Genomic DNA, 22,783 nt, shown 5'->3' with positions numbered 1-22,783 from the left:
GACCAGAACAAGAGGCTCTCCCTTGAGCATGGTGACAGCCCCTGTGTGGCATTGTCAACTGGAATTTCCCACTGTGCCTGGTACTTAGACAACATTCCCCTTTGGTATCCCAGACTCCACTGGGTAATGCTCCACCCTCCTGAAATGCCCCACCAAAGGGCTTTGTGCAAACATTATTTTGTGCTCACCTTTCTGGAAAAAATGTTTTCACAGACTGAGAAATTGAAATTGAAATTAAGTGATTCCACTGGGAATGCACAGGACCAAATGCAAATCAAGAGCTTCAAATGCAAATAGTACTTTTTAAGGGTCTGTTCTGAAAAGAGAACCACAGATGAACAGGCCCAGGGTGAACTGGGTGGTTGACAGGTCTTTCAATGAAGGCCCGAGATGGAGAGGAGTTTGTTACATCAAGTCTCAGCTAACTTGTCTCACTTTATTTTCATTCTGTTCCTACCATGAATATTTCTATAGGGAAGCATTATTTAACTTTAACCTGTCAATAGTAAATACGTGTGAAGGCAGTATTCAGGAAGAAGAAACAAAGATTTTTTATTTTTGTCCCAAGTTTAACATTATGGGAAAATATCTGTTTTCAGAATGCTTCATTAAAATGCACATTTTTGCCCAGATGATCAGCATACTCAGCTACTTTCTCAAAACAGATGGAAGACCTCTCAATTTAATTAACTGTATAATAAAAGCCTTGTTGAGAAATCTGTCTAAAATGTCTTTTCTTTGTGGTATGTTAAAGATCATTAAGACAATGGACAGAATAAATAACATCACTTTAAATACATGTATGGCCTGTTAAATAAAAGTTTGATTGTCCAAATGTCTGATACTTGGGAACACATAGATGATTCTTCGCTCTCACCCCCTTCCCCAAGCCTCTTCTTGCCTGTGTTAAATTTAACCTCATTTTCCCCCCTCTCTTCTAGAAGGTTCTTACCAAGAAAATGACCTCTGTGAGAAACATCTCAGACCAAGTTAATAATTTTTTTCTAATATGATAGCCCTAAGTTCTTTAAAAAATAGCATTAAACTATCTTACAGCGATGGCCTGAACTGTGGCCAGGTAGAGGATGGCAAGATCATCAAGGTCCTGAGACAGTTTTAATCCAGTGACCTGCGGAGAGAAAGAAAAGAAGGGGATGACCGAAGGGCCCTGCCATCAGTGGAGATAGTTCCCATGAAGTATGAACACGTTCAGATGTGTTTTCTTGCAGAACCAAGTTTATATGCAAATCCTCTTTTAGTGAGTTGAACGTGCAATGCCTACTAAATTGTTTAGTCTCTAGATCTAAAAAAAAAAAAATCCCCTTCCACTCAAAATGCTTTGTACTGGAATTAAACCAACATGAAACCAAATGAACATTATAGGATGATTGTATTTGATGGGTTTTAAGACATCAACATATGAACATTGGCATCTGAGTACAAGGTGATTTTATTCTGAGTTCTTCTTCTGTCACAATTCAATGTAGCAGCACCCAAGGGGTATCCAGGGTAAATACTACATCTTCTATAAATCTTATACCTACTGGGGAATGATTTAGAATCTGTGGTTTGCAAGAGAATCCCATTAAAGTCAATCAGAACCATATGCTCATATGAAGCAGGCCCGTCTTTGAGAGATTCCAGGACTGAAGAGAATGTTGGATTTGAATTCCATCAAGACTGGTTCACAGTCCCACCTTCAAAGGTATCAAACAGTTAGATTTAATCACTTAAATCCTCAACAGATATCCATAAAATTTTCCAAAAAGCATGAGCATTGAAGCACACAGGTACCATGGGCCCTTCTCTTAAACTTCCATTGCATCCAAGGCTCAGAAATCACAGAGAAAGGAAATTATTTTTCCCTAAAATCTCAGAATGAACTTATCAACATAATTGAGCACTAAATTCAACTCTTGAGATTGCTAGCAGCTATGGTGAAAAAGGACACATGAGAAGTGATACAGCTTTTCCTTTCATGAAAAATAAAGCATAGCTATCATCTAAGGAGACAAAAATCATTATGGGAAAGAAGTTATACAATGGATTTATTGCACACAGTGTGATACAGGAAGTAGGAAGTGAACACCCCCTCACAGCCATTACTGACATTCCTTATAATAATGGTAGATCCATTGTAGTCAAATACAATTTAGTGAAAAATATTTCTCCCTGCAGTAAAACAGGCTAAGTCTGAGGTCCTATTTCCTTGACATGTCACCTGAGATTGCACACAGATAAAGTGGTAGATGACTTCAAGTCTATTTCATTATTTCATAAATACCAGAAACCTTGGCCTTATTTTAGCAAAAGTCACCCAAAGAGGGAAAATCTAAGGAGGGTGTACCTTGAGGAACACTCAGGAGGATGAAGAGGCCCCAGGAGGAATCTGTTGTGAAATAAGGTGGTAGCAGTACCCTGGGGGTGATGGCAATGCTCTGGGAGAGACATGGCTTTGTATGACTAAGAAGATTGGGACAGATGATCTGATAGCCCAGCTGAAGACTAAATGGTTCCATTGATAGGAGGAAGCAGAAGTGGAAGGAGCATATTTATAAATATGCATGTGCCTATTTTGAATGTTTGGCCTAGACAGTCAAATATATGGGGAAGCCCCATATGAGACTTGCAATTGTAAGCACATTATATTTATTTGGGCTATTGCATAATAAAGAAAATGGCAAAAGAAAATGCTTAGTTAATATTTAGAGATATGTGGAAATTGCACATGGTAGACAAAAAGACGCAGACAACTATAATGAAAAAAAAAAGACCAATGGAAACTTTCAGAGCAAACTTCAGTTTAAATCTTTCTTCCCTCTTTGTAATGATCTGAACTTGGGCACATCCCATCACACTTTTCTGGTATTCTAATTGAAGGCAGACTTCCAGAGACCCTGTTCTAGACTGAGTCTTTAATGTGGGTACAGAAATTTGCATTTTAGTATGAAGGTAAAGCACAACTTGCAGGAATATCTGCCTCACACTCTGGTATTAGGAATTACCAATTCATATCTTAAAATGGTAAATATTAATAAATGTATTGTGAGTATAGCCATCTTAATCTGGAATCTATAATGTTCTGTAATATGAAGCTTTTTGAGCCCTGTCATACAGCCCCAAGAGGAAAGTTCCATATCTGGAAACTATTCAGTGTATGCAATTATTTAGATATAGTAAAAAAAATATTCTTCAGTCAATGTATATAATATATTCATGAAATACAAATATGTTTTAGGTTGAGACTTGCATGCTATACCCAAGGTATATCTCTCTCTGCCTTTGTCTCTGTCTCTGCCTATCTCTTTTTCTGTGTGAATCTGAATATATGTGTGTATATATATATATATATATATATATATATATATATATATATATATATATATATACATACGTATTCAAATAATCTCAAATCCAAAGAATCCTAAATTCCAAACACTTCTGATCCCATGCATTTCAGATAATTGATACTCAGTCTGCAGGAATTTAGGCTAATTTTTCCTTTCTAATTGTTAAAGGAACTGAAGTGATTTTATGTTAGCAAGAAGAAAATTTTCAAAGATCTGAGGAATAGATTCTCAAGGGGATCTCTAAATATGACAAAAACTAAGAAAGCATGGCTACCAGTCCTGAGACTTTGCCATGGTCTCCAGAACTTGAGGGGAGTATCTACGACCCAAGGAAACTAGTTGAAAACTTTGCAATACACAATGGAGTGATGATATTGCTCTGTTGGTAAAGTCATTAAAGATGGAGACAACAGGTAAGATCAAAGGACGATTTAGAGAAAATCTTGGAGGATGAAGGCATTTGAAGGACAGGTTTAAGATAAGCAGCATCCGGAAAGAGAAAGGGCACATCTTCCCAACAATATTTAGAGGATTCAGTAGGTGCCAGGAATCCACACCTGGGATTGTTGAAAACCCACCTAGATGTGGGAAATGCAGATGAGCATGTCATCACAGGGTGGGAAGGCAGAATGCTAAGAACTCTTGTTCTGGGTTTCTCAAACACGAATCCAGGCATAGATGCAATGGGACACAGTAGTAGAGTTAGTCACTAGCCAATTGCCCACCTCCCCTACCCCACAGAAAAGGAAGATGATCCTGAGTTATTCAGTTGGATTGGATATAATCACGAGCCCGTAAAAGCTGCAGAGGAAGGCAGGAGAACTAGTCAAGCAATACAAAGAGGAAGGCAGGAAAAAGAAGTCAGAAATGGGAACAGAGGTTCAAGTACAGGAAAGACTTGAGCCAACATTGCTGGCTTTGCAGGTTGAAGCACAGGGTGATGGGTCTAAAATTCAGAACAACTCTAGATGTCCTGGCTCGTAGCTAGCAAGTAAAAGAAGAGACCTTAGCTTTACAAGTGCTGGCACTGAATTCAGCCAACAACTTGTGTGAGTTGGAGAGCAGATTTTCCTGAGAATCTTCTAGTGAGCATTTTGGTTTTGGCTTTGTAAAAATTGGAGCAGAGAAATCAGAAAAATCCAACTTAGAATCCTGACCTACAGAATTATGTATGTCATAATAAACACAACCTGCTATATTTGTGGAGCTTATCTATAGGAAAAAATAGACAATTAATAGACATAGGAAAAGTAGATGATGGCATGGAATTCTCCTTCACGACCTTATTCTATTGTGAATTCTCCACTGCATTTGCCATTTACCAATGCACCAGACACTGGATTTGCCTTGCTTTGATGTGAGCATGTAATACTATCTCACAGCCAGCCTGCGTACACTTCTGGCCTCTACCTCTTGTTGTCTAACCCTGTCTTGAATGTGCACAGAAACTTGCAGATTATCCTTGATTCCCTGGCCTTAGCTTCTTCCCACTGTATATCTCTTGAACCTTTCCAATGATTCAGATTCCCCCTCAGTCTTCTCTTCTGCCCTACCTTAAAGACTCCTCCCCAGACACAGTCTACCCTTGGCCTTACCTGTTGTTTGATGCATAAAAGAAAGGCAAGTATCATATAGTAAGAAAAGTCTAGCTGAGTGCCAGTGGTTCACGCCTGTAATCCTAACTACTCAGGAGGCTGAGATCTGAGGATTATGGTTCAAAGCCAGTCCAGGCAAGAAAGAGTCTGTGAGACTCTTATCGCCAATAAACCAGAAAACCAGAAGTGGCATTGTGGCTCAAGTGGTAGAGTGATAGCTTTGAACTGAAGAGCTGAGGGACAGCGCTCAGGCCCAGAGTTCAAGCCTTATGACCAACCAAAAAAAAAAAAAAAAAAAAAGAAAAAAAAGAAAAGTCTGATTCTGGGATATAATTTAAGGGAAAAAAAAGATTAAAAGAAAGAAAGAAATGTGGCAGGTGCATTGAAAACAGAGCTAAAGTAGTGAGAAAAGAAAGGTTTAGCTCCTTAGGGTTTTTTTTTTCTCCCCTTGAATAATGCTAGTGATCCAAGTTTGATCAGATTGGGTAATAATTCCAATTCCACTCTTTTCTCCTGTGGGCAAATTACATATACTGCTTCAGCCTCACTTTCTTTCTTCTTTTATATAGGATGACAATCATCTCACAGGATTATTGTGAAAATTGACATGATACAAGTAAAACACTGTAATTCCTCCTCATACATCAGACCCTTTTAAAAGCTGACTATGAATCACTATAGCAGAAGAGCAGTTAACTGACACTGAGGAAAATAATTTTTGTCATGGAATTTGATTTTTATAAGCAAAAATGGTATGTAAAATGGCTGAATAAAACATTAAATAATAACCAAACATTAACAAACTCATGTCAAAGAGAGTTTACTTGTTACTGAGGCTTGTAAATTTATCACTCAAAAGTTATTTCACTGAGCCTTTGAGCTTCTAGCTCCCTATCAGAAGCAGCAACAGGAGTACAGGGTTACAATCTCTGGCCCCTCTCAAGCTCTTGTAAATAGTAGCTGAGTTGCTGACTCCACCTGTAGTTGCATCTGTTTAGCAAGGCCATTTCTAGATGGCATTTGTCTAGCTGGCATTTGGTCACCTGGGAACTAGCTAAGATCTTAAAATGTTTCTTTCCTGACTCAGAAGAACACTTGGAGCAGAACTCAACCTCTCTAGCAGTGTGAGCAGTGGTCAGCCTGATGTTACACACATCAGAGCTCTTCAGAGCACTGGTTAATCATTTTATATTCTGGGTAGTACAGAACTTCCAAAATAAAGCAGAGAAAACATAATTTAGTCAATGGTGAGTTTAGGGTGTGTGTGTGTTGTTTTCATTGCCTCTTACATCTCCAAGGCAATTTATTTCTTTGACCATGTTTTAGAACAAGAATTAAGACAAATCCCTCCAAACAAAGAACTACTTACCACTACAACAAAAAGGCCATAGCCATCTGTGAGTAAAGCTAGTCACATATGTCAGGAAGAAAGGGCACTGTGAAGAGTCACCACACTGGCTGTTTTGCAAGGTCTGCCAGATTTGAGCTTCCTGTTGTACTTGAACGGAAACTGGAGGCCAGAGGATTATGTACAGAGAACATCAAAATCAAGACCTGTATATAACACACTTCCTGTGATGGAGCAAGAGACTGGTTAACTTCTCTAGTTAATTCTGTGGCTGGAAACCTCAGTGGCTGCTGAATGGTCTCTTCTGGGATGAAGGTCAAGATTGATATCTGTTTGCTCAAGGTTCAATGGCTGTTCAGAGGGTCACTAAGCAGGAGTTACAGATTCAAACTCATTTGTTGCTGTTACTTGCCTGTCATTGGGCTAGTATGGGGTCCCATTTGTCAATGACCTTACAAAGGGGAGGGGGAGGCACTTCTACTTTATTGGTGAACAGACAGATCTCACAGAGATAAACTACAAATGCTACATGCTAACACATTTTCAAGTCAAAATTTAAATAAGGGTCCAGTCTCAACACTTGAGCTCTCAGCTGGACATGGTGATACATGCCTATAATCCAAATACTTAGAGAAGATGACAATCATGAGTTCAAAGTCAGGGCAGCCTGGTCTACATGGTCAGATCCTATTTTAAAGAACAAAACAAAGCAAAGTAGAAAAAATAGAACAAAAAAACCCATAGAGTAAGAAAGAAAAAACAAGAAAGAAATAAAAAAAATCTATCCTATTGTATAGAATTCTCTACTATTTTCTTTAGGATTTAATAGTCAACAATTTTAAGAGGTCTTTCAGTTGATACTCAAAATGATCTTTCTCTTTTTCTTTCTTTCATTCCTTCTTCCTTTATTTTGTTGTCATATGCAGGAAAGTCACTGTGGGATTTTTCAGCACACAGGACTTTCGCTGCTTACTGTGTACTTAGATTTGCCACTTCAAATTTATAGCTAGATTCCAATCAGCAGAGTGCAGCAAGACTTACTCGTGCAGCCCTGTAGGACTGCGGTAGATCACTGCCTCCTGACACACATTAGATCAACTCTTCCTCTAAATTCAGAGAAAGTACTTTGATCTCTGCCCCAGTAGCAGCAGTTTTACTCAGAAGGCTGGCACACCAGCCCTCCCTGTGTGTCCTGACCCAGGCTGCAAGCCTATTGGCTTAGGAGATTAAACTCACCCTGTTGCTTCCAAAACAAAACCAAAACAGTAAAGACCAAGCATCTGCAGCAGTATGGAAGGCTAAGTGCTCTGTTACTACACTGACAAAGTCTGTGTGTTTTCAGCTTAGCAGCACAGAAAAAAAAAAAGTCCAAACTCTCCAGCCTTGTGGGATACTTTGTTCATATGTGTGATACTACATTTAGCAAACAACCTACATTCATCTCTCTGAATCTGCAACATCTTCAAAGATTCTCTTTGAGAATTTCGAGCTTAGTTTTCCCAGTTGAGAATCAACCTACTTTTCAAAGTCACCATGAGTTTATGCCTGCTTTACATCTTCATGGGTATTTCTGAGTGAAGTAGATACAGGCTGCCAGATGTTCACTAGACAGATGCCACGTAAAAAAATTCCACAGTGAGACATTGAGTGAGTACCTCCTTCAGCTTGCACAGATGTCTATATTCCAAGGATCACATGGTATAATGACGATGTAATCACATGCACACATACTCATACATATACAACAATGATCTCCCGATTCTGTTAACCTGAAACAGATGTTGGTTTTTTTTGCTTACTATTCTCTGGGCTTAGTATAGGTCTGCACACAATAGGTATTCATTAGTTAGCAAAAGTAAGAGGAGAGCGAACAAAAGGGAGGGTAGAGAAGGTAGAAAGGTTGATACTTGTGGCATGTGGAGTTCAAGAGTCAAGAGGTTCACTAGAAAAACACTTTCATTTCATGTTTCCAAGAGAAAATGCCATGCAATCTATCAAGAATTAGACAAGGGGATACAGAACCAAATGATGGACACTCATGAAATGGAAGGATGGGGACATTCATTCACATATCAAGTTCTCTCGCCTGTCAAGAACACTGTGATTCCCTTGGCCACAGATCCCCTTCTACCCTCATGCAGAATCAGTGTCACTTGTTGTCTGAAGCCTTTCCTGACTGCTGAAACCGTGTTACACAATCCCCAATCTATCCAGAGAGGCTGAACGGTGAAGACACACCTAGAGTTTGAGTACATCTACCACCCAAAGACTGTAATATCTCCGATGGCCGCAATTCTGTTTAGTTATTCTTCTTTCCCCACCAAATATAGCTTGGCTTGTAATTGTTTTACAAATCAACATATTTCTAAGTGTGATAAAATGGTAGCTCATATTAGTTCATTTAGACATGAATATTAGTATATAAACATTAGCATATGTCATGCATATGAAAGATTCATCATCCACCTAATCCATTTGGTATTAGTAAACTGTCTTTCTGCAGTGATAAATAGCCTCTTTATTATCTTTTTAAAAATCTCATTTAACTATCTCTGACCTATAGTTATTTTGAGCCTTGATGTTTTTAAAGCTAGCAGGACTAAGCCACTGTCCAGCTGCACTCTGTGCTGTAATTTAAATTTTTCAAAGCCTCTATTTGAACTTCCCATTTTAAACTTCCCTTCTAGAGAAGGCTCAATGTCTAGCCTTCTTGACTTCTTTCATGCTTCTTACTCGTCCCCTTGGAGAAGTTCTGCTTCTCCAGATTTAATTTCCTTTATCCATCCTCAAACATTATTCTCAATGGCCAGCCTGCTCCCAGCCCACTCATCCTTTGTGGCTCTAAGATGTATCTTTGCTTCTGTGGTTGTAAGCTTACTCACCAAGTTCATTCAAGCTTTATAGGAGGGCCCAGCATTCCTAGACTGGAAGTGAACCTAAAAAGTTCACTAAGAGCTGACTTCATCCTCCAATAGAAGTTACTAGTTATATTTATTCTCAATAAAGTTTAATCTGAAATCCTAAATGTACTGCCATGGACACTGAACAGCTCTCCCTCAGAGCCTAGGTCTTTGCAATGGCAGGCAAAGGGTGGTAGATAAGGTTTACCACTGGTGTACCAACTGGCCTAGCAATGGGGATGGAAAACATAACTTTATAAACAGTCAGAAATGTAAAAATTACACAGACATGGCCTTTTGGTCACACCAAGGGACAAAGAAGCCAGCAGTAGCTGAATGTAGGAAATGCGACTTTGAATGTGCTCAAGGTTGGCTCAGGAATAAAAAGGACTTTCAGCAGATTGTCCTAGGATCAGCAAAAAGCCTTCACAACCATGCATCTTAAGGAAGCTGGTGCACTACTGGCCTATTTTGCTTTTTTTTCCTTCTTCCTCTTGTTTTTCTTTTTTATTCTCCTTACTTTGTTTCTTCCAAACTTTGTAGGAGTTTGGCCGCCTTTACTTCAGTGCAAGGACTGGCTGTTACTTACCATGCCCTTTAGTGTCAGATCTGCTAAGGGAGAGCGGTTTCCATGGAAATCTGGCCAAACATGTAAATCAACAGTGAGGAAACCCACAGGCTGAGCCTTCTTAATCAGATCCAGGTGACTGTTCAAATATGCATATATACTCTGGCATCTGGAAGAGAAGTGGATTTTGTTTTCAGAAGGCGGGGGTAGAGCCAGGAAAATAATTGTTCTGTAGAAAGAAACCATTTGTACTTCCCATATCAGACCCAGGAAAGCAAGCAGACTCCCGAAAGCTTCAAAGAAACTAATCTAGTACATTCTCAAGCCACACTGCACTACTACAAAGAAAGAATGCCATTCCTAGTGAAAAGTGAAATGAGTTGGAATCTGAAGACCAGACTTAGGAGTGGTTTTACTTCTTGTAGGCATGTAACTATGAGAAACCACCCTCTTCTCATCTGTAAAAACATATCACAATTCCTGTCCAGCTTACCTCATGGGGTTATTGTAAAGATCAAAGAAGATTATATATGTGAGACATAGTATTCTGTAAGCTGTGCAATATAGTACATATGTAAAGGATTTATTAAATCAGTCTTCCTAATTGTAATAACAATGATGAGATGACAAATGGAGACAAATGCATGTTCCTGGATTCAGTAGAGGAAGTTGCTAAGGGAAGTGAATCTGTGTCATGAATTCAGTTAAGATCAGAAGTTGGAGATTGAATTTTTCAACCTTGACCTAAGAAATGCCATGTGTAGGTCTCTCTCTGTCTCTCTGTCTGTCTCTGCTTCTCTGTCTCTTGGGGCTTGAACTTAGGGCCTGAGCACTTTCCCTAAGTTTCTTTGCTCAAGACTAGCAGTCTACCTCTTGAGCCACAGCTCCAGTTGTGGCATTTTGAGCAGTAAATTGGAGAAAAGAGTCTCATGTACTTTCCTACCTGGGCTGGCTTTAAACCACGATCCTCAGGTCTCAGCCTCCTGAGTAGCTAGGACCACAGGTGTGAGCCACCAGCACCTGGTGAGTTTTTCTCTCTTTAAGAATAGGTGAAATGAAAGCTGGGCCTTAAATAGGCATCGTGACTTAGCCTTTCAATATCCTGGTTTTCCCATTCATGAATTCTTACTATAGGGTACAAAGATTAAAAGTTGTTAGCCTTGCCTTCTCTAAAGATGCTGCCCTCCTAGGCTCTCAACAATGGACACAGAAATAGATACATCAGAGGTCAGCTTCTCTTATCAGTTCCCTCCCAGTGTCCTTGGAACTTCAGGTTTAAAAGTTAAACACATGGCTAGAGTAATGCTAGAAAAAGGTATAGGAAATCAATGCTCAGGGTAGTTAATACCGAAGATACTTCACACAATATTTATGACAAATGCTTTAAGAGAAAGACTCAGCGATTTCTAGTTTTAGATTTGTGATACCTGGCCAACCTTTCTAAACCAAATTTAAGAAAACAAACAGAAAAGTGGTTTCCAAATTCTCTTTCCTCCCCTTTCTTGGCTGAACGCTTATCAAATAAAGATTTTATTCAGCACTTCAAGATACAAAATACAACAAAACTGCTGTGCTTGTGCAGTGAGTGTGTGCAAATATGTAAGTGTGTGTGAGTGTGTGTTGGGTGGAGGCAGAGGCAGCCTTACCCACCAGCAATCTCTTTGCTTTCTGCTTCAACGTCTCATTGCCATCTGTAAAGTCTTCTGCCTCTGATCACATTGGAGGAGTGGGATACTACTAGGAACAGGCTCAACATCTACAGGGCCAGCAGCTGCCATCCCTGAGCATGCACTAAGTCTACTACTGGCCTAAGGAAGGGGGCCATCACTAATACCCTCCACACAGTGAACTCAGACAGGACAGGAACCAAACAAAACACTTCTCTGGGTGACTTTGAAGTTATATGTCACAAATAAAAAATGATTTGTCAAAGCTTCACACTCAAATGGTGCCTTAGAACATTCTGTTATGGTTTTAGGAAAAAATCCTCTGAGCCACCATAGAAGGTGAAGCTAGAACAATTATTGGGAGTAGAATATGATCATATCCTGGAGATCTCCTTGCTTCTGGTCCAATGGAACCATATTCCTAGCAGAAGCTTCAAGAACATCTTTGTAGCCAGAAACCAAGCATCTGCACAAACCCTGGCCACTTTCCATTTCAGAATAGCATCTCTGCTCTTAGAATAAAGGGAGCTTTTCTAAAAAGAAGAGGAAGAAGAAGAAGAAGAAGAAGAAGAAGAAGAAGAAGAAGAAGAAGAAGAAGAAGAAGAAGAAGAAGAAGAAGAAGAAGAAGAAGAAGAAGAAGAAGAAGAAGAAGAAGAAGAAGAAGAAGAAGAAGAAGAAGAAGAAGAAGAAGAAGAAGAAGAAGAAGAAGAAGAAGAAGAAGAAGAAGAAGAAGAAGAAGAAGAGGAGGAGGAGGAGGAGGAGGAGGAGGAGGAGGAGGAGGAGGAGGCGATGGCAGCAGCACATGTCTATAAACCTTTTTATCTTCCTCTCAAGGAATCTCAGAACAGGGCATTTGGTTTCAGACATCTAGGTCAATAACAACCCATAGGCCTAATTACTATTGATTCGTCATTGTCTCATTTACTGTGGATCTTTGCAAACAGTGAGCTTCATTTAGCCTCTACATATATGGCCACTCATGCACTAATGAGATCCCTGGGGGATGAGGCATATGCCGCCCCTTTGACTCCTAACCTCCTTGCAGCTGTGTGTTTATTCTTTAAATGCAGCCATTGCCCTACATGTTTTTTCAATTATTCCTTACCATGTGTACTATCTGAGTATATCATTCAAAATGAAATGCACTTGGAAAACATTAAAATAACTAATGCACATCATTATTCATATAATTTTAACCTTGCACCATGTCTTTTAGTTCTGATTTTGCTTCATTTTTTATGTTTTAGCAATCCCTTCCCAAGTATCAGTCTGCTCTTCTTCCAACTGGGGCATCACATCCTAGTAATGCTGTCTACTAGATATCCTTTTCCCTCTCATGAAGTCCATCTCCTGTAACTGTCTCAGAGGGAGATGTTCTTGCTGCCCATGTTCACTGGAACATGATGAAGAAAATAGTTTCAACAATCATAAAGTGACTGCACTATGTACCAGTTGGAGAGCAAGCACACTAAACATCTCAGAGTCCAGTTCACTCTCCTGTAGTAGGAGATAATACTCTCTACCTTATGGACTGACAGGAAGATTAAATGCTGAGCCCCAAGCACATGAAATGGCAAGTGCTTGACAAATAATTCCTTCTCCTGTGCTGTCACAGACTTACAATATTTTCCAGACCTATTACATTGCCTACCATCTTAAATGCAGACAGTGCCCCTGGGGAATCCTTTGACTACTCTCCCTTTCTAGAAATCAATGCATTCTTTGGATTACCAGGCTGCTTAGAAATATTCTGATCATACTCTTAATCCAAAAGTCAAAACACACAGTAGGACAACAATAATTGTACCAATGCAGTATGTGTTTTACTGAAACTTATCCTCTATAACCCATTGCATAACCTTCTGCACTTTACATCATTTGACCCATTCTTTATCTGATCTCTTTTATTTCAAAAATACTCTCTTGATTTTTCTACCTCCTAGGCATGTGTGTCTCTTTGTCCACTTGTCCTGGTAATTTGTGAGCTCTTTATGAGTCCTGCCTTTGGCCCCTTCTTACTCCTTATATTCTCTTGGCAGATCCCATCCTTCCTCATGGCTCCAGTTACCACCTAGTACTGAGGACTGCCAAATATATGTCCTTACTACCAGCCTGTTTCTCTCATGACTGCCAGGTCAAGTATCCAACCACCTACTAAATGCCTTTTCTTGGATGTCCAAAGGTAACTCAATTAGAAAGGTCTAATATGACATATATCATCTTTGATGATATATTCACTCTTCCTTCTCTTTCTTGCTCTAATCAAATCAATATCACTCCAGCAGTTACCCACAGAATCACCTGAGGGTCATGTCAGAGTAGGGATGATTTGTAACTCATCCATTCCCCCATTAAACCTTTCACCAGGACTTGATTCCTTCTTCTGAATATCCTTGTTAATTAGCAATGTTTTCTTCAGTTTTATGATATATATCTGTAGATATATAGATATATATCTGCTTGAAATCTTGCCCCTTCCATTTTTCCTGGGAGATTCTTTTACACTATAAGTAAATATGACTCCTCCACCCTGCAATGGCTTACGACAGCACAAACTTCCTTCCTGGCACAAGAATTTCTTCGTTGGCTAGCTTTCACCCTGTATTTTCCATGATCTATCCACACTAAACTGCCTTTAATGAAAATGTAGTTTTATAAAAAGGCAACTTTAATAGTGTTAAACGATTAAACTACTTTTTATTAAAAATAAAGTACTAGGTGTCCTCCCTTGGCACCCTTCCTGTCTAGCAGAAGCTCTGCTTATCTTTTTCTGTTGTAAATCTTTGCTGGTTTACTTCTCAAGAAAAAAAAAGCATTAGATTACATTTTGTTTTCATAATCTGCACACACACCTTACCTGTTTGCCTCTTCTGCTTCCACTTTCCCACAACCCCTTTCCTTGTCTTTTTACCTTCCTGATAGCAATCCTCATTCCTCAGCTCTAGAGGCCTTTCCCAGACCCAAGTCCTCCTGGCACTGAATGCATCCTCACCTCCCATCCTGAAGCCTCAAAGAGGAAAAGAGGAGTGGTCCTGGGATCTGCATCACCCTCATTAGTGAAAAAACTGTGCCTGAAAATTGTCATACCAGAAAATCAATAAATTTTAAGTAATTACTCTTCAGTGGGATGATGGGAATAAGAGGAGGCCCAAAAGTTAGAGGAATAAATCAGATGAGGAAAAATGTTCACCTGCATTTCTATGTTTATTGTAGTCCTTACTATTTGTAATAGCAGGATAACAGAATCAGCCAACATGCCCCAAAACAGATGAGTGGATGAAGAAGATGTGATATAGTTAGCTAGTTAGCTACAGATATAGCATATAGATAGATCACATATATATCACATCACACATAATGGATGAAGAAAATATGATATATATATGTGTGTGTGTGTGTATGTGGAGGTACACAGCCATAAAGAAAATAAGATAATGTCATTTGCAGGAAATCATGCCATTTCCAGCTATACTAGAGGCAAAAATAAAAGAATTATGGTTTGAGATCAGCCCAGACTAAAAGGTTAGAATGGTCTGTTTGTGGTGGTCCATCACTGTAATCCCAATTTCAGAGGAAGAATAGTAGAAGATTATAATCTGGAGCTAGCTTAGGCAAAATCACAAGACCCCCAACATCATTGAAGTCTTCTAAATCCCTGATATTACCCGAACTTCCATCTGAGACATTGTTGGTCAAGGCACATAATAAAAAGAGCTAAAGTTGCAACAATATGATCTCTGGCTAAGAAGTAAATAATATGGTGTGTGTGTGTGTGGGGGGGGGGGTTATGGGGCTTGAACTCTGGGCCTGGGCACTGTCTCTTAGCTCTTCAGCTCAAAGCTAGCACTCTACTCCTTGAGCCACAGTGCCACTTGAGGTTTTCTGAGCAGTTTATTGGAGATAAGAGACTCATGGACTTTTCTGCCTGGGCTGGCTTTGAACCTCGATCCTCAGATCTCAGTCTCCTGAGTAGCTAGGATTACAGGTGTGAGCCACCAGGGCCCAGCAGATCTGGTTATTTAGCACCACTGAAAAGAGTCTTTGGTTCTCAGTTTGCACGTATGGATACAACTAGTTATTGTTTACTCAATTTATTGCAAGACATCTATTCAGAGATAAGACTTAAGAGGATTATGGTTAAACATGAAGATAAAACACCCAATGTGTTTATCAACACTTTTTCTGCACAATTTCAGACACGATTTGCTGGTGCTCAGCTCCCAGTTGAGCTGATCCGCACTGATTTCAGAAAGCCCCAAGTCACAGAAGAAGAGGTAAAGGGCTCCATATCTCAGGGATTTAGTCTCCCTTTCAAGCAAGAGCAGTTATGCCTATTTTATTGTAAGACCTAAAACGTCTTCATAAATCTGATATGATTACAGAAGCCCTTTCCTTTGTAAGACAATAGAAGGTGGAAGATAACTAATATTCATGGAATATATCTCTGAGCTGGAGATAACATTTGAAAGTCAGCCAAATACAGAAGGAAATGAAGTCAACGGTATAGTGGGGAATCACCTTGGAAGAGAGAGCAGAAAAAACAACAACAAAAAAACAGAAACATGGCTGTGATGAACACTGATGTTGATGGCCAAAAATGACTATGAGCTTGAAAGGAAGGAGTTGGAGACACAGAAGGAACAGGAAGAGAGTGACATTCTAGAAAGCCAAAATAAAAGAACAGAAGAAAAGCACAATCATTGGTGTCATGTACTGCTAAGAACTCAGGAACCAGGAACAGGGTTAAGAATGTTGTGTGGATGTAGCAATGCCTAAGTCAATGGTGACCATAACGTGAAATGTTTCAGGGGAGTGATGTGACAGAATTCAAATTAGAGTGAGCAAAGAAGGAGAGAAAATAAGCAAACAGAGTGATCAAGAGATTACTCAAGTCTCTGGAAAAACATCTCTAAAGAGGAAAAATCCAAGAAAGCAAGTGGAAGAGGGTATGCAGTTATGTGAAAAAAAATGAATATAACTAATTCTGGAGAGGACAATAGAATTAGTTCTCAGCAGCATGGTCATACTCAGTCTCCAAAGTGATGGATTCTCAAATACATCACTGAACTCAGAGAATAATTTAGAGGTGCTCAGGCTGACCTTCTGATACTTTCTAACAATAGAGTTAGATTTTGAATTCAGTTCTCTAAACTCCAAACCTAGTGCTCATTTCTTGTGGCTTATGAATGCTGGATTCTTTTTCAAGAATTTGTATCTTCACAGAAATCTATACATAACATGTTTTGTTGAGATGAACAAAGCTTGGTGTACAACAAAAAGGGCTCACTGATGATTTGAAATTCAGGATCCCTTTTCTACACTATACTGCCTCTAAGTAGATAAAGGCCAGTTGCTGAGGGTATATGGTATAAGTCCTCTCAAGGGTCACAGCATTATAATTAGAGATTCCTGGAAATAAAAACTTACGTTTTTATTAGACAACATGTCAGGACTAGCCTTCTTTTTTCACATTCTAAGAGCACACTTCCTATACTACAGTGAGCATGCACTGCATTCTGCACAGGTGTGCCTTCCATATGAGCAGGAAACTTCTTGGTGGAATTGGATTGTTTAATATAAGTACCTAAACCATAATCATTTCTATCATTACCACTGGTATTTGCTAAACACCTATTACAACTTAACAATTATTACTAAGTGGCAGCAATGATTTGAACTCATTTAATTTTCTAAATAACCATACAAAGTGTTTAATATTGTTATTTTTCTTTATAGTGAGGTATGAAGGCATAAAGCGATGGACTCTGGAATCCAAGCACCCTCATCTATATCAAAAGTTTGAAAAATAAAGTTTATCATCCATTTCTTAGATACTTTGGGGAATCTCTAGGTTTTCTGAGTTTCTTTAATTCATTCTAAAAATCAATACATACATGTGCTGGACCATCTGGATGATTATCTTAAATGCTGTCAGGCATTTTCTTTGTCCATGAGATGTGAAAATCACGTAACAGTCCAAAGGGAATGATTGTCATACAGTGACACAAGAAAGCTGTAGGGGAACAAAGTGAACAGTACCTGGCCGAGGCTTTGGCTTGTAGTTCAGGAAAGGCAGCGTGGCCCTGCACCATGTGCTCTATCTACAAAACAAGAGAAATGGGTCAAATTTATGGCTTCTGATTTATTTTTTTGCTAGTATTGGGGCTTGAACTCAGGTCTTATGCTCCTGCTCAGCTCTTTTGCTCAAGGCTGTCTACCACTCAAGCCATACCTCCATTCTGGCTTTTTCTTGGTTAATTAGAGATAAGAATCTCACCAACTTTTCTGCTCAGGCTTTTTGTTAAAATTTAATTTAATTGTAAGGGTGATGTACAGAAGGGTTACAGTTACATAAGTAAGATCATGAGAACATTTCTTGTCAAACTTTGTTGCTCCCTCAATAATCTTTAGACTTTACTCTCCTGAGTAGCTAATATTACAGACGTGAGCCACCAGTGTCCTGTTCAAACTACCTTTAAGCTAGAAAATAAGTCTACAAATGTTTGTTTTTTTGGAAAGACTAGACATTAAATGCCAGTTCAGCATGAGTATCTCAGTTCTTTCAGAAATGTAGCTTTGTTTAACTTCAGATTTCTAAACCCAGAAAGTTTAGAGACAAGAGTAGCAATCAAGAGTTCAATCAAGGCGAAACTGGTGGCAGTAGGTAGCATATAACCCTACAATGAAGAGTGAGAAAAACAGGGCAGCTTGAATTGAATGGTGGTATGGGGTGGGGGGTGGGGGATGGGAAGGGAGTCTCACCATTAAAAGCACCAAATGTCTCTGGATCACATCATCTCCCCCTCCTAATCTATGCTGTCACCCCAGAACAGGGTCAAACCTTGAAGTACTTACTGTGTCTTACTAATAGGGAATCGTTGACTGAGGAAAAGAATGAGAATATTAAGACAGAGTACAGACTTTTTTTTTTAATTGTGAAAATACCGTACAGAGGAGTTACAATTACATGGGCAAGATAATGAGTATAGTGAGTACATTTCTTATCAAGCATTATTGCCTCCTCCTTTGTTTCCCCTTCCTATCCCTTCTCATCTCCCCACCCCATACCCCCTTCTCCCCTCCCCCCCCACTAAAGTTGTAAAGTTCGTTTTTCAGCATAACGACTTGTACATCTCATTGCTGCAATGGGTCCACCTGTATCCCTAGTTAAACGATTTGTTTTTTTCCCTTCCCCTCCACAAATTATACCAACATCAAATATAGAGAAAGCAGCGGTTATACCGTGGGGGAGGGACATACAAAGCAACAAAAAAATCATCTTATAAATGTGTTAGAAACAATCACATGCAAGAAAAAACAGTTGAATACTTATCTTGGGGTTCATTTCACCTAACATAAACTTCTCTGACCTTTTCTGCTTGTCTCAGACATATACTAGCTATTGCAAATAAGGGAAACCATGGTAGAGTACAGACTTTTAAGAAAAAACTTGAAGTGTCCCGGCACTGTCAAGAGAATCTCCATTGACTGAAAAGTTGTCTCTAGGGAAGGCAGGACAGCTCTCCAAGGACACAGATTTCTGAATGCTACAGAAAACCAGATTCTCATTTTTGAAAACCCATGTCTAGGATTCAATTCCTAATTTGGTTGGTGGCTCTAAACAAAACTGTGTGCTGTACATGGGGACAGAAATGTTTCCCTATACTCTATCCAGCTTGCTAAGATGTAGGCAACCCTGTTCAGAAGTGGATAAATCTCAGCTATGTACTGCTGAATGTTTACTCGAATCTCAAAGATCCTAAAACAACCATTTGGAAAGATTCATTTCTAATCAAACTAGGAAAGAATAGCTACTTGAGCCTCATAGTGATCAGCCCTTTGAGTGTATTTCCTGAGAGCAAGAACTGTATACAGAGGAAGAAAATGTCTTCTGCAGCTGGGCCTGGGCTCTATTTCTCAGTAGGCTTGTAATTTTGAGTAAATCACCAGACTGCTCTGAATCTCAGTAACGTCCTTCATTGTCATCGTCATCTTCCTTTTAGAAAGAATGGCAAGGAAGATTAACTTGCCTAAGGTCTCAAACTGTGTCTCTTCGTATCAAAAGTCCTTGATCTTAACTCCTATGCAATACTAAATTTTCAAGTATATTACGTTGTTGAATTTCATTGGGACAGTTTTGTGGTAAGGTTCCAAAATAACACCATGGTTTTTTCCATGAAAACAAATCATGCAAGTCTTGAACATATTATTCCTATAGGGTCAACTCTGGGTTATGGTGATGAAGCATGTTCTGGATATCAAAGAACCTGCAATCCAGTGAGAGAATGTACAAGCCGCTTAAAAACTGCTTTTTCTGAAAAGCAATGATTGCTTACAGAGCAAATGAATTAACCAAAAAACAGGAGAGAGGCTTGCCTCCATTTTGTATTTCTCTCTGGTCTCACCCATTTTCTCTGTGGGTCTTTGTAATTACTTTAGAATAAGGGAAGGAGAGGATTGGTCCATAGCATCTTCATGACATGGAAGTGAAAACAGCCCTAAGAAACAATTGAGCCTTAGTTCAGACCATCTATCAGGAGACAATGACATGTTTATTTTGACCAGAGATGACAGTGCTAAGTTCTCTGGAACTCCTTCCACAACAAGAATTAAATTATGATCAACTGAGCCATACTTTGACTTGGACTGCTTAATTATTATGCATATTTTTTTCCTCCTGCTTCCAATTCTTTGTCTATAAAATCTAGAAGCTTATGTCTGTACCTGGATTATAGCTAAAGATGGGCTGAAGTGTTATCTTCCCATGGCTGTCACACAAAAACTCTCCTTTCTCTTTACTTCACCATGTCTCTTTATTTGGCATAAAAGGACAAGTGAATAGAGTTTGGGCCGGGGATCTAAAACTTCTATCTCAAGCACTAGGATAAATTCATCATGATAGAAAGTAATGGAGCAAGCCGCAAGACCAGAATATCATAGTTGTCCAATAATATTTGTGAAATGAATGTAGGATGAATCAACCATAATGGAGGCATAGAAAGTTATTATATAACACTTTATATTTTCTTCTTGGTGGTATGTAACATATTTTACATTTGGATCTATTTTTTCTGGGAACACATTGATCCCGGGTGAGTGTATATTAAATTAGAGAATAAATAAAGGGGCAGAAATAAAGATGGATAAGAAGGATGGAAGACAATTAGTATTAGGAGAAAAACAAGCATTTACACTTTCATTGAATTTGAGGCTATGGGAAATTATTTTGATTTGGGGAGTAATCAATATGGTAGGAAAAATCAATATGGCAGGAAATGCAGGACAGGAAGATGATCAGACATTTCATTAGCAGCAAATTCAGGGAAGGAGTAGGGGTTGATAGTTCAAGAAGACAAATATTCTCTTCTCTACACTAGCATTAATAATCATATTTTGTAATAATTAGTTTATTGAGAATACCAATAAACCTTACCCACTGGGATCTTATAAAGTAAGGTCCACATTATTTTCACTTCCTAGTACCTAAACAATGTCTGACATTTTGAATGAATAAACAAAGCTAATAAAATTTGTTTTGCAGGGGAGGCTGTACAGAATGCCTGTTATAGGCAGCCTTCACTTCCCAACACTCATTCTGAAATGAAAAGGGTACCACCAAAAGAGTAAATGTAGTTGGGAGAATGGAATCCCAAAGGGTCAGCAACTCTTGTTTTTACCTAGCATCTGGTCGTAATTGTAATTTCTTCCTGATTGCTCAGAATGAGCTAGTCTGTCAATTCACTGAGCACTCGTTTCAACAGACTGGAAGTGCTTGTTTTCTAAGGGTTGACCTCAGAACTTACATTCTATTCTCTAATGCTTTTGGCACAGTATAGAAGAACATGGTGCCCCTTTCATGGTTATTTATTTCCCAGTGAAATAACTAGATTCACAACAAAGGTGTCTTTGCCAAGGGGTTGCCTCAGAAATATACAGACTGAGCTCCTCTAAACGATGACTACATTCTTTTTGCTGCCATCCTCTCAGGTATCAGCTGTGACTAGAGCAGGTAAAGAGTGAGCAGGAAGGTCCACCCCATTGAAATATGATGGGAGCTTGCAACGGGCGGATGCAGGTCTTCTTTGGGTTAGTTTTTAGGTCAAGATCAAAATGGACAAGTTATCCTATGATACTTTGGATTTTAGGTTTTTATTTCTGAAAGTAGCACCTGTGTTTGGAACATGGAAAAAATGGTAATGCAAGAGAGTAGAAAGCAGAGATGAGAGAACAGGTTGGCATCTCTGGCCTGAAGGCATATTTTATTTGGCCTTTATGTTTTCAAAACTAAGACACTACTATTACGTTGGGAGATTTTCTTTAAGATGAAGATTCTAGTTTCTCTTGGAAAACTGGGAAGTGTAAAACACAGGGCTGCCCACATTTCCTATTCTGGCAGAAGTTGGTTGAGTGGAGATGATGAGATGACCAACCACTTCATGCGGGCCTGCTCTCTTAAGTTGGGGAAAAGCCTTACCACTCACTGTCATTGCCAACAACTCTGGCCAAGTGTTACTAATTCATCAACATGACTGCACTCATGCTTTACTAACACTGGAGACACATTGCTCTGTGCCCAGTTGTCTCAGAGGAGAGGAACTGAGTGCTGGAGCAGCTTCTAGGGAAGCCAGAAAGATCCCTTTGCCTTGTCTGTTTACTCTCATTTAGACTATCTTTCTAGATCACTTAGACGTTTCAACTTTGTCCCTAATGTGGCACCTAGATCACAAGACAAGGAATCCTAAGACCCTGGATCAAGGCCTAATCTTATTCAAGATCATCTCTTATTCTCTCTAAAACAAATTATTATGACAAATAAATGAAATGTGTGTAAAATTACAAAAAGAATTGCCCTGTCTAAGAGGTCAATACTATTAGTGAAGAGTTTACAGTCAAGGAAAACATATAGATACAATCTATGTAGATACAATCTATAATTTATTTTAAGAATCACATGGTCATTTTGTTTAAACAAAGCTCTTAAAAGAGAAAAGTTTTTCTCTCCTGCTAAAATCAGATTCATAGGTGAGTGCCAGTGGCTTACACTCATAATTCTAGCTACTCAAAAAGCTGTGATTTTCAGGATTGTGGTTCCATATTAACCCAGGTAGACAAGTCCATTAAACCATATCTCCAAAAAATAATTAGCCAAAGGACCAGAGGCCTGGCTCATGTGGTAAACGACCAGCTGAACAAGTATGTGGAATGACTGTAAAGCAATAAGTTCTAACTCCAAGAGCACAAAAAATGAAAATTAACCACTGAAAAGTTAAAAACTCAGGTTTTATGCATTAGCCTTAAGACTATTTTTGTTGTTGTTGTTGTTGTTGGTCATGGGGCGTGAACTCTGGGCCTGGG

The 22,783-nt window shown here is 39.1% G+C and overlaps 1 protein-coding gene across 7 annotated transcripts in view; it reads right to left on the bottom strand.

Moving 5' to 3' along the window:
- Nucleotides 1-22,783, bottom strand: part of Fggy (FGGY carbohydrate kinase domain containing) — a 377,144-nt gene that overhangs the window by 88,643 nt on the left and 265,718 nt on the right. For all 7 annotated transcript variants that reach the window (XM_069987161.1, XM_069987164.1, XM_069987162.1 and 4 more), the window contains 3 exons: nucleotides 17,468-17,529; nucleotides 9,783-9,930; nucleotides 1,055-1,129 (listed from right to left, as the gene is read on the bottom strand). In XM_069987161.1, the coding sequence (XP_069843262.1) occupies nucleotides 1,055-1,129; nucleotides 9,783-9,930; nucleotides 17,468-17,529 (285 nt within the window). The remainder of the gene's footprint in view (nucleotides 1-1,054; nucleotides 1,130-9,782; nucleotides 9,931-17,467; nucleotides 17,530-22,783) is intronic.

Source organism: Dipodomys merriami, unplaced genomic scaffold, assembly GCF_024711535.1.
Source record: "Dipodomys merriami isolate MVZ:Mamm:240054 unplaced genomic scaffold, mDipMer1.0.p SCAF_34, whole genome shotgun sequence".
Lineage (NCBI taxonomy): Eukaryota > Metazoa > Chordata > Mammalia > Rodentia > Heteromyidae > Dipodomys > Dipodomys merriami.
The sequence above is the reverse complement of the archived record's forward strand: the minus strand, read 5'-3'. Positions and strand labels throughout refer to the sequence as shown.